A 13,343-nucleotide genomic window follows, 5' to 3' on the forward strand; every position below is an offset into this window, starting at 1 on the left:
TGAATGGCGCTGCTTCCTCTTCAACGCCCCGCTCTTTACGCTAAAGCTTGGCTCTTTCTCTTAACTCTACTTTTTAAAACAGTAAAAAACTTTAGCGTAACGAACTTCTGTATTCTCATGTTTTTATTACGTATATGAAGAGGTTCACCCCCTCGTCAGTACCTCACTCTTTACGCTAGAGCTTAAATTTTGTCCCAATTTCTTAAGAATAACCCCTGAATCACAAAAGCCGTAGAATAAATAGTTGAAATTACTAAAAATACTTTAGCGTAAAGAACGAGGTACTAGGGGGAGGTAAACCCATCATATGTGTAATAATTTCTGTTCGTTTTAAGTTTTAATGCTTCTCCTTACTTTCAGTTGAAAAAACTTTTTCATATTTATTTTTTCATTGTTTTTTCTTAAATAAGGCTAGAAAATCCTTCGCTCCCTTCATGAAAATTTTCTTCTCCCATTACAAATTACTCCAAAGAAAGTTCCCCCAACATATCCCCCTATTTTCAACCCCCCCCCCCCCCAACCTAAAAATCCCCCTGAGAATGTCTGTACACTTCCAAATAACCATTATTCTATGTAAGCACTGGTCAAAGTTTGTAACTTGTGGCCCCTCTCACGGGGACTGTGGGGGAGTAAATCGCCCCCAAAGACATAGTTATAAGATTTTTTGACTACGTTGAATAAAATGGCTATCTCAGAATTTTCATCTAGTAACTTTGGGAAAATAATTAGCGTGGGAGGGGGCCTAGGTGCCCTCCAATTTTTTAGTCACTTAAAAAGGGCACTAGAACTTTTCATTCCCGTTAGAATGGGCCCTCTCGTAAGATTTTAGGACTAGTGGGTCGATATGATCACCCCTGGGGAAAAAAAACAAACAAAAAAACAAACAAACAAACAAATAAACACGCATTCGTGATCTGTCTTTTGGCAAAAAATGCGAAATTCCACAATTTTGTAGATAGGAACTGAAAACTTCTACAACAAGGTTCTCTGATACGCTGAATCGAATGGTTTGATTTTTGTTAATATTGTATGACTTTTAGGGGGTATTTTCCCCTATTTTCTAAAATGAGGCAAATTTTCTCAGACTCGTAACTTTTGATGGATAAGAATAAACTTGATAAAATTTATATATTTAAAATCAGCATTAAAATGGTATTCTTTTGGTGTAGCTATTGATATGAAAATTCTATTTTTTAGAGTTTCGGCTACTATTGAGCTGGGTCGCTGGGTCGCTACTACTCCACCACTCTATGTACAATTTTTTTGGGTGTTTAGCAGGGGAGAAGGGATGTTTAGTGAAATAAGCTAGAAATACGAAGATTTTGCTAATGTTCTTGAAACCTTGAACATTTTTTTTAAATAATTACTTTTAGAAAGGCAGGAAAATCAATGTGCTATAAAAATATTAGAAATTATTTATTAGTGTTCAGTTCATTTTTAATATAGAAGAGCGCATGTTTTCTTGCCTGTTGTGGCATGGCATTAAACTTATTTATAAATGTAAATCCCATCCAATGTAGGTTCAAATGTTGGAATACTCATTTAGTTCTATCCTACATTCCTTTTCTCAGTGCCTAAACATGCACTATCAGGCAAAGTATGGATGATAAAATTTTTGTTGTAAACTTCAGGTTTTTTAGGAAAACTCACCTAGTTCCATATAAATATTGTTTACATTACTAATAATAAAACAAAATTAAAAAAATATGCAAAAATTTGTAACTGCTTATTGATTTTTCTATTACAATGGATCTTTTAACATACAATGTTTGTACCACATTCATTATTACAATAGATTTTTTCAAGATAACCTCCTTCAATGTCAAATTTTTAAGACTATTTTTAAGGAAATAAAAAGAGCTGTTCAACCTTCTAAAAAGTCTATAAGTACAATTCCTTCCCAGTCATAGAAAACGGTTGTCAGTTCATTGTTGACAAAAATCTTTACGTGCTCTTGGAATGCTCGTCGTACTACAGAATTTTATGATATTAGAAAGGAAAATTCAGACCCAGAAATCAGAATTGCATAATGGTGAGGACGATGACGAGCTTGCAAAGCTAACGAAACTTTATGGTAGATACGAAAATTATGCTTTGGTTTTGAAGACTTTGAAAAATACTTAATTTAAGGATACCATGGAAATCGATACGATACAAATATTAGAAGTTAACTAGTTATGAAAAACAAACAGAGTTCTTCTGAGGGAAGTAAAGAGCGAAGTTGGAATGCAAAACTACCACTTCATGGTCTATCTAACAAATATCAATAGAATTAGTACAAACAAACCCTTTGATGATGTTTCCCCATGTTTGTAGGATCTTAGAAATGTAGTACTTTTATGAAAACACTAAACAATATATTACACACTATCGTTATTATAACTTATGAGACTGGCTGGAGAAATTGATTATTTTTTTCTTTGAAACACATTAAATAGCTACGTTAAGTCCTGTTTTGATGTAGTGTTGTAACTTTTCTTGATTAGCAAATAATACCAACAAGGTCCCATCCTTTGTGGGCAAAAACTTGAAAAACGAATGCGGCTAAGGTAGAACATCACCCTTTTTTCTGTTTATCATATTGATATAATTAACAGTAAGTTCAAAGTGGCTCTTGCTTCAAAAGCAGACAAAAGTTTGGTCTTATGTAGTTCATTTCAAAAAACCCAGTTTATAATACCATTTATCTTACCTACACGAGAAATGATGTTTTTTTTTAAATTTCAATTCAATTCCAAGCAGCGAGTGGCTTTTCTATTTAGAGACAGGTCAAATAACTCCCAAAGCCTAAAGACAATTTTCTGTTGATCTAGGAAAATTTGCCGCAAATATTTTGAATGCGCAAAGCTATCCGCTTAGTTAACCCTTTTTGTCGAAGCTACTCGTCTTGTGCTGCTTTCTTAATTGCTACAAAATTTAATTTTTTTAAACGGCAGCCTCCCCCCCCTCCTTATGGAAAAATTATGATTGTAGTCTTGCTTCTACATTAAATTTAAAGTAAAAATGGGCACAGATTACTTTGAAAAGATACATTTTTCCGTGGGATGTAATGAGTAAAGTTGAAGCTTAAAAAGAACAAAAATAGTACTTTACTTCACAGCCTATCTAACATATATCGATAAAGCTATTGCAACTAACCCAACTGGTGATATTTCCCTAAATTTATAAAATTAAAGAAACCTAGTGCTTTACTGAAAACACAAAACAATATAGGAGTTTTAGTACAGTAAGGAAGTACATTTAAGGAGTACATTTAAGTACATTTAAGTTTTTAGTACATTTAAGGAAACTCAACAGATTAAAAATAAAGTATTTGAGGATTGTTGCTAAACTTTTATTTTCTTTGGCATCACATTTGCATATTGAGCTTAGTCTTATAATTGATCTGTCATTTTGGATCTGTAAAGGACACTTTATGATTATTTTTTGACAAGTTCGTGGTGATATAATCTTGATGGTATTAGGACAACAGACTCGCTTTAGAATTTGTATTAAAACTTAATTTCTGCGGTGTATACCCGGATTCCTAGGGTTTATATCATGGGTTATTTGTTCTTCATTTAGAGTAATGCTAGGTGAAACCAAGATACTACCTGAAAAAACCCATCCAGTATTTTTTATGGTGTTTAATGACTTTGCACATGATAAAATAACATTTATTTTAATGTCTAAGTTTGTAAGATAATTTAAATTGTATACTGAAAGATACTGATATCACAGCTAGTGTAGGACTATGATGAGCGTTATAGATTAGCTTGTTGTTGTGAGGCGACGTAATAAACGTAACTCCTACATCAGTTTTCTTCATTTTTATACTTGGCTTTTGTGTTTTCAGCAAAATCTTGTTTTCTCTAATCCTACAAACACAGAGAAATATATATAAGTTGTTTTTTTTCATCTAGTTTTATCGATATATATTAAATAGGCTGTGAAGTAATAATTTTTACTCGTTTTAAGTATCAACTTCGTTCTTTACTTCCCTCAGATAACACTATCCCAGAAAAGGACCCAAATATCAAACTACTTAATATCAAACTGGTAAAAATCATCAAACTGAACCATCAAACACACAAGAGCAACATGGGCAGCTAAAGTAAAAGGGTATTGCCAAATTGCCAGAAGTAATACAAGTTGAAAACAAAGAACAAAGAAAATGTGGTTAGAAGATAAGTAACAGCCCGAGTCAAAACAGGTCAAAATAAAAGCAAAGATTAGGAAAACTTACGTTTAGGAGACAAGCGAAATCACGAATCAGAACATGACAAAAATGAAGTGAAGAGGATGTTTGCAACAGTGAGCATTAGAACGTGTCAATAATTAGAGTAAAGTAGAAAAAAAAATATTAAGTTAGACGAAAAACATGGTCAAAATCTTTGACACCAACAGGGTCTGGAAACCCAGTACAAATTTACATAATACCATAAACTATGCAAGTGGTTCATATAAGCCACTAGGACATTTCAATATTTTAATTGTGCTCTCTTTGGAGTCCACCATTTCCCCATGGAAAGAGTAGCAACCAAAGTTAACAAATTTAGAGATTACTCCTTGCATGGTCAAATTAAAGCTCCACCACCACAAATTCCGAATGAATTGGTTTGTCCTTTTTTAGGATGTCAATTTCTCTCTAAGAAATATATTGTAAACTAATTCGAAACTTGATCTTAAGCTTTCCTCTTGTTTTATTCAACATAAGTGATGATCGAACCATCAACAGCTGTAAAGTTTTTAGCTTTAAAGTAGCTGGACAAATATATCATAAAATAAATTGAACGGGATATTCATCACAAACCAATGAAGATGATTTGAACCACCAAATATACTTTTTAGTCGTTGACGAAGCTGTTGAAGAACGCCTCGCACATCCTTTAAATTATGGAATCTCTCGTAATCTAATGAATTTTTTGGAAGAAACATTGCGACACACCTATCCAAAAGATTATAAGAAAATACGAGAATTGAATAATGACACAAATCAACTTGATGCTTCACTAGGACAACAGTGTACAAACGTGCACCTTATTTTCACTGTGGCAGATGGTGTTGATTATAGACGGTTCAACCCTCCTGCTTGTAATAAAGTATGCACTGTGCTTACCCTTAGTGTTGACAATTGTTTTCTGCCAAACCAAAGGGTTGTAAAACTACTTGGCAAAAAACTTGTCAACTTATAAATACTAATCATCGTGTTGACCCCTTTATCTACTTATTGTTTTGTCCATCTGGAACGCCAGGATGAACAGTGGATATGCCACTTAAAACACCTTATGCAAGTTGTCTGCAAATAACCCGGCTTGGATTAGCGAACTATCCAAACACTTTTTGGACTGAACATTCCAAGAACCTTTCTTCGCAAGCTCTAACACCCAACCTCCTTAGAATTTGTTTTAATGTTCTGTATTTTAATTGAAGACTTTTTCAACTCTATTTTATCGATGTCAATATTTGTTTTGAGCAAGATCACATCCAATAAATAAAATTCAACAAAAAACTATTATGGCCGAAACCTAAGTAGATGTTACGCGAATTTTGCAACGACTTACCTTCAAAACAAAATGTATTTGTTCGCAAAAAAGTAATAAAGTAGTACTTAGGAAGTATTTTAAACATGTTTCTATATAAAAAGAATTTGCGGGTCTGAACAGGAAGTGTTTTCTAAATAAATCCAGGACCTGGGAAATGAAAACTTCCCCGAAAATGTCTTTAATGAAGTCGAATTTCTGGAAGATATAATTTCCGGTAACAGTTTAATTGAGGAAGTGTTTGGATGATGTTTGTCCACACAAAGTTTCACTTTAATAAGGGACCGAATTGTTTTCGGTTTGATCAATAGAGCAATTAGTTAGATTAAGGCAAAAATTGTCGTTCACCTTCCAGAAGAATATAAATCGTATAAAAGCTACGGTTCTGTAAAAGATAGAGAAAAGTGAGGAACTGAATCTACTCTAGAATTCCTCGACTCTAGAGTAGAATTGAGTATATTCGATTCTAAAGTAGAATCGAGTTATATTGTAGATTTACAACCCCAAGACTTAAAAATAAATAAAATATGAAATTAATACTTTTATATAACTCAGATATTTAAGAAGCGATGTGCAATGGAACCGGTATTAATATTACGGAATTATGTAGCAACATAATTAAGCTCAATAGAGTTGCTGGGAAAATCAGGAAGCAAAGATTAAATTTTTTGACTTACGCTTGACTCTAGTAAAGGTCAATTCAAATAAACCATTTGGCGTTAATAATTTTTACGTTCAACCGCACATGCCATAACTACGCATATGTCACAAAGCCAAACTTTTGAATCTGTTAGTGTCAATATCTGTACTCCTGTTTTTAATTATGGTAATTGTATGGGGTGTTTTCTCAAGTAAAAAGACAGAGTAGCTTTGAAATCCTACTAACATCTAAAAATAAACGACAAACACATAATGATGCGCAGAAGTAAGCCCTAAAAATTGCAAATAAAATATCTTAATGTCATAACTATATTTCTTTTTTAAATTAATTAAATTATTAATAGTTGTGTATATTTGTGTCTTTAACTTTTTCCCAGAAATTGGATGTATATTTATTAAATCTTAAAGCTGGGGTATTGACATTGCTGCCCACAAGAATGATCTAAGTTGGTGATAATTTTAAGAAAGATTTCTAATTTTTACCAGGGTGGTTGTATCGAAACTAGGGTGACGTCGTGATATCAAACAGAAAATCACATTGTGTGCAGTTAGAAGACAAGTGACAATGAGAATCAATATATATAAGCCTGCCAGGTAGCCATGCCGAAGACCGATGATAATTAGCCTGTCTATCTATCTATTAATGTATAAATGTTTTCTTGAAAACGGTTCAGTATTTTCTTTTTTCTTTTTTTTTATCTAAAATTGGCATTCTGGGATTTTCTGGCCTGAAAAATAATCTTGATTGGTCACGAGTTTGAAAAATTCGTTTAAAGTCATGTTTTTTCAAAAAAAAACTTGTTAGAAACGTCATATTTATCTAAATTTAAAGGGCATAAATTATTTCCGTCCAGTATTTCTCTTATCGCTTTTGATATTCATGAAGCAGGCTAAAATATATAAAATGACAAACTACTAAGAGTGGCAAAAGAAAGAAGCATCGAACAAGATGCAGAAAAACCACACAGAAGTGCGAACAATCCACAGCAAAATTTGTAGTTAGAACACAAAGAAAATTTATAATGGAACGAAGAAAAGTGTTTGCATAGCCTGCTTGAGTCTGAAAGGGATAAACAGGAAAGGTAAAATTGAAGTTAAGCCAGAATTACTTAAATCAGCTGAAACTGCTGGTTTTTCATCCTAGAATGAAGAAAGATGACATTCTAGTGTTTACAAAGAGGCACAAAAAAGAAAAAGGAATTCCCACATACATTTATCAACTACCCTGGAATGAAACGAAGTTAGTTTTGTATCTGTGTGGAATAAAATGGAAGAGGAATTAAATTCTTAGCAAAGAAACTATTACGTGAGTCACTTTACATTTGCGTACATTCAAATAGCAAAAATTACATAATTTATCCCTGGTGTGGTTGGATCTCTTTAGTATTTATGACACATTTAAAATTGCAAACGATGACATACAGTATTTGGCAACAGCTTTGCATCTAGAAGACAAAGTAACATTTCAATGGAACGAAGGCTTAGGTTCACCCGAAGAATATAAACAGAATGGAATGAAGTTACACGTTATAGCATTAAATTCACACGTTATAGAAGTTATAGCATCAAAGTTTGTGAAGAATAAACAAGAGGAGGGGGGAATTTTTTTTAGTACGTATGACACGTGTAGTCACCCAGTGTTTACTTAGATGAGTCTTTCACAGGTTTCGATGAATTGATAAGGCTGATTTCTTCCAAACAAATGGTTTTTTTTTGTATGGGAGATTTTAAGTTTGAACATTTGGTTCTTTTGGGTGGTAATTTGGATTTTACTCACGATGAATCGGACACATGCCCATCAGACAAAAGATTCTCAACCCAGTGCATCAGCCACCAACCAAATCGGAGAAATAGTCTTGTATTGAGAAAAATGGAAGTTATATGAGTCGTAAAATGACCTGAAAATCTTGTGTTTAAAGTGAATAGTGTTTTAAGAAGTTTTACATTTTTACTAGTTTGAATTTGCTATCGGTTAACGCGGCGATGACTAAGTAAAAAAACTTACAAAACACATTCTTTTATATATTTTTTTTTACAATTTGACGAGTCAGACATAGATTTTTGGGGGATCAAACAACCTAGATCCTTCCCTTCGATTCGGCCTTGCCTGTCACTCGAGCTCTGGAAATTCGTCAGTTATAATTTTTTTACATTCATTGTGATCTTACTTGGTAAAGCCAAAATGATGTAAATTGCAGCAAAGGTGACAATTGGCCTTAGATTGATTCAATGTTTTACGAATTTTCCGCCCCCGAGAGTCTTATAGCTTTAACACCCTGGTTTAATTCACCCATATGTTTCGTATGTCTGTATGTCTTGGGCAAGTAATTTTGTTGTGAATTTTAAACCTATTCAGGCTCTTCGGAATAAACTATGCGTCATATTGCTGGGTATATTCACAATATGGATGACACTGCAGCATATTTCAACAAGTTGCAAATCATGTCAGTTTTGGGAATACTAAGTTAAAATTGTTCCTATCAATGTTGGAATTGTGTAAATAATGCAGTCTTTCGTGATTATTTTAGTAGCATGATTTTCATGAAACTTGTAATGCTAGTTAATTTATTGTCCCATTTCGAAGTTGAACCAGGGTCGCGTTCCCTTTCATTTTTTCAGGGCTTAGTGAGCGGGACTCTAATTCAGAGAACGTTCCGGTGGCTTAGCACCTGGACTTGTTAAAAATAAGTTGAAAAATATATGATGTGTCAAGCCTCATAGTTAGTCCATTTTCGCTTATGATCTCCATGTCTTGGAGTTTACATGATCCTTGGGTCTCTTTTTGACTCAGTTCGGCATATAAATGGTTTTTTTACATATATTGTTTCTTACAAAGGAGGCTAGAGCTGTATTCTGTAACATCGACAAGTTTTCAACAGAACTAATTGGTTATATTTAGAAAATGTTAGTCCATTGACTTGACTTGACTCTATCAACCAAAAAAGCTATCCACAAAATTTGTACTAAGGGGGCGAAGAGGCAACTCGCACGACTCTTTTTATAAGAAAATAAAAATAAATTACGCTTCAATAACTCTCATGGAGAACAGAGGAAGGAAAAAAGAAAGAAAGAGAAAAAAAGAAGTAAACATTGGCTCACTGACATCGGGACCTACAAAACCAACTGTAAATGAATCAATATTGCATTTAATTCTTGTTACTTCAAACGGAAAGAACTATTTCTTTTTATTTCTTTATATATATATATATATATATACAGAGTAATGGTGACTCACTTGCTATATCAAAATCTTAATCTAGGAAGTTGGTAATCTAGGGAAGTTGATATCTTAGACTTAGTCTTAATCTCTCATTTTTATGAAACGAGGAACGGTAATTATTCCTAGTTCTTGATAAATGGCTAAGTTTATTTTTAACCTAAAGTTTCAGGCTTTGAAAAAAATACAACTACGTTTGATGTTTCAAAATCATATGCCCGAATTAAGGTGAAAAATTTGTTGCAAATCAAGAATACCCTGAAATAAAAAAGATGTTTTAGTTTCAGATAATTATTCTCTCTTCCTAGGGTGGTTTAAAAAACAGTCTGTGATTCTTATGGATTTATTTTGAACAATTTAGATTCGTCGTAAAAGTGATAGGAAAGTCAATATCCAGACACTAGGACAATATTGAAAGTAACATTCAATTAATGAAAAATAAAAAAATCCTCATGATCTGGTACGAAAAAAGAAACTTCAATCGATGCAAACAACCGAGATTCCTGGACACTGTTGCCACGAGTTTACTAATATGTGATAGAAACGACAAAGTTGAATCTATAGAAATATCTAATTATCTGAATACATCAACTCTTTTTATAAAGGAAATTCCAATATTAATAGCTTGAAGTTACACACACCTCACTGACTTTGAACTTCTTCCAAAAACAACAAATTCTGACTTCTCTAGGCTAGGTATTAGTCAATTACCATGAAACCAAGAATTTACATTCAGAGCAACAGTTTCGAGGGACAATCGTAGGTCCTCCGCTATCTCTTCAGGTCTTTTCTTAAGAGGATTATTGAACAAAGGATTGGTCATAATCAATATTTGCAGTTTTACATAATCATAGCCCATAGTAGCAAAAAGTTTAAAACCAAATTGTTTTTTTACGTTTTTTTTTTACTAATATCTGCCTCAATCTACACAAACAGGTTAAGGATTAGACAGCCTTTTATTACCAAGAAAGACACCCTATTGACATATTTTATCCTTAAAATCTTGAAACTTCACTTCGCTGCATACTTTCAAATTTGAATGTCCTAATATAAAACCCGAAAGCTTGAAACCACCATTGGTCAAATCTGGCCTTTAACCTTCACTAAGTGAGACATCTGAACTTCAGACCAGTGAGGTCTGCCATATTTAATCCGAATTGACATCTATAAATGCAAACGTTATTCGAGCAAAAATTGGAATACAAAATATGTTTTTATATTTATGAGATTCACTTTTCTTTCTTTATTCTTTTTTATTAAAAAAACTTACACAAAATGATCTATTGACATTACTAACCTTTACTCGATTCTATTGATTTTAAAGTTTAGTTCACATTAATTTCTGGTCCTTAGAATATTTTAGCTTCAATAAGTCATGTTTCCTTAACAAAATTTTTGCTAGAAGAGTGTTAGGAAAATATTTAGAAAAATTAACTCTATAAAAAAATCCCTTTCCCTTTAATATAATCATTTTATTTTTATATTTACCATAATATTCAGAGTATACCAAAAGTAACATAATGTGAAACAATAGTACTCCACCTTACCATTTTGCATCATGATCCTCATAAAATCCCACCGGATGGGTTTCCAACCACGAAGTATAATAACGAACTATGTTCGGATGATCCAAGGTCGCCAAGGTTTCTGCTTCCCGCAAATCTTTCTTTCTATCGTCATTAAGTCTATATATATAAAGATTAAAATGAACAAGGTAATATACATATAGCTAAACATTTGGAGATTATTGTTTTATGCATCAGAGGAAAAATGCAACATTGAAGCTATAATTAAACCCTTAATTTATCAAAGGTTCCGTGATAAGTAGTGATATTCTGGAATAAGTGTGATAAGTAGGAACAACAACATCAAATATATGAATAAAATTAAAATACTTTATTGAAACTAATTTTGAAATAAGAAAAAATGGATAATGTAGATCATATAGAAGAAAAAACATCCAAAAAACACTTGTAGGATACGATATTGACGAAAGAACCCAGAATTGATGTTGGGAGAAATCCTATATAAACCATCAAATGGGCAATAAATAGCATTTGCTCTTGTTTAATCAGTTTTACCCATTACTTTGGGTCGGATCAGATTGCTTCGATTTATTGGTGTTTGTTTATCTATACATCATTTATCAAACCACATTCTTATTAAATTCTTTAAGAAATCAAATATATGGGCAGAAAGACCGACAGTTTTGCTTCCAGGCCATATCACAGCTATTTGACATATACCAATGATCATTTTCGCTTGCCCTCTAACCGGAGACAATGTGAGCCTATTTTTGATGTTATGGCAACACCGTAGATCTGATTCAACCACTCTTGTAAAAATATAAATGTGTCCCTTAAGTTACGACCTATTCAGATGTTTTTTTGTTGAGAAAATTATGAATTTGTCAGCTAAAGAAAAAATGTCTCCAATTTATAGGTCGGGCCCTGGTAATTGCCACGAGGCAGGCTTTTATATTTCCATTATCATTGTCGCTTGTTTTCTAATTAGAGATATGTTGACATGTTTCTTGATTTCATGGCTTCAAGTTGGGTTCTATAACAAGTATATACTTCTAACAAAAGGATATTATGAATAAACGCAAAGTTTCTCATTTAAAGTATATATATATATATATATATATATATATATATATATATATATATATATATATATATATATATATATATATATATATATATATATATATTTGTTATTCTTTTTTCATAAGATTTTAAATGCAATAACAATTGAGATACAAAACCTGGCGTGAATTCAATTCCGTTATGATTCGTTATGAATCTCACTGTTGTTTCTTTTCTAATCACATATTCAATTTATGATTTGATATATTATTTGTAATACTTTTTGTCAACCGTATTCCAACCACAGATCTTGCTTAAGCTTTATTTTGATGCATCATTCTCTCCAAATTTTTTCCATGCCTTTTTCTTTGGCTATTCGGATTCATTCGAAATCATATGTTCAAACACCTATGCCCTCTGAAATATCTAGAATTGGTATAACCATATTTATACCTTGGTATAACGTTCTATACCTTGGTATAACGTTATAACATTATAACGTTATATACTTGGTATAACCAAGTAATGGTGTGGCAAATCATCAGTCTACTGGAATTGAGAAATTCTGTCGTCTGTTCAATTTATCCTTTCTGATTGACACGTTCTTTATTCAATCTTAATTTTCTGAAACATCAAAAATTCAAAATAGCTTAGGCTAAATATTTAGTTTAAAGTCAAATATTCGTTTGCATTTAAGTTTGATTTGTAGCTGTTTCTTGTTGCATGTCTTTTTCTTTAGCTATTCAGAGCAATTTGTCAATTTGAATAATTTTAAACGTGTCATAGATCTATATTATATATATATATATATATATATATATATATATATATATATATATATATATATATATATATATATATATATATATATATATAAATAAGTTGTTTGTTTGTGTGTCTGTCGACTGACGTCATGTTTGTGTGTCGACTGATGTCATGTTTGTCGACTGACGTCATTAAAAGGATTCAGCTGTATGTCGTCATGAAGTTGTTTGTCGACTGACGTCATGTTTGTCGACTGACGAAATTACAGACCGGGACACAAATGACGACCGTGACACAGGGAATATAAATGACGACCGGGAAACTAACAGAGAAATTACGGACTGGGACACCGGGACACAAATAACGACCGAAACACAGGGAATATAAATGACGACCGGGACACAGGGGCACAACTACAACGGGGATGCCGGGGGGCACAGAGGGGGTATATAAATGACGGCTGGGACACAGGGAATGTTCGATTAGCAATAACCATCAACAAAGCTCAAGGGCAATCATTAGAATAATGAGGTATAGATCTGAATACGGATTGTTTTTCCCATGGACAATTATATGTTGTATGTTCAAGAG

At 32.6% G+C, this 13,343-nt stretch overlaps 2 protein-coding genes across 5 annotated transcripts in view; both read right to left on the reverse strand.

Annotated features, from left to right (window-relative positions):
* Positions 1-13,343, reverse strand: part of LOC136030924 (uncharacterized) — a 307,594-nt gene that overhangs the window by 282,842 nt on the left and 11,409 nt on the right. The window lies entirely within an intron of this gene.
* The window catches only part of LOC136030925 (eukaryotic translation initiation factor 2-alpha kinase-like), a 103,502-nt gene that overhangs the window by 78,610 nt on the left and 11,549 nt on the right, over positions 1-13,343 (reverse strand). For all 4 annotated transcript variants that reach the window (XM_065710031.1, XM_065710029.1, XM_065710030.1 and 1 more), the window contains exon 3: positions 10,947-11,084. In XM_065710031.1, the coding sequence (XP_065566103.1) occupies positions 10,947-11,084 (138 nt within the window). The remainder of the gene's footprint in view (positions 1-10,946; positions 11,085-13,343) is intronic.

This window comes from Artemia franciscana, chromosome 9, assembly GCF_032884065.1.
Source record: "Artemia franciscana chromosome 9, ASM3288406v1, whole genome shotgun sequence".
NCBI lineage: Eukaryota > Metazoa > Arthropoda > Branchiopoda > Anostraca > Artemiidae > Artemia > Artemia franciscana.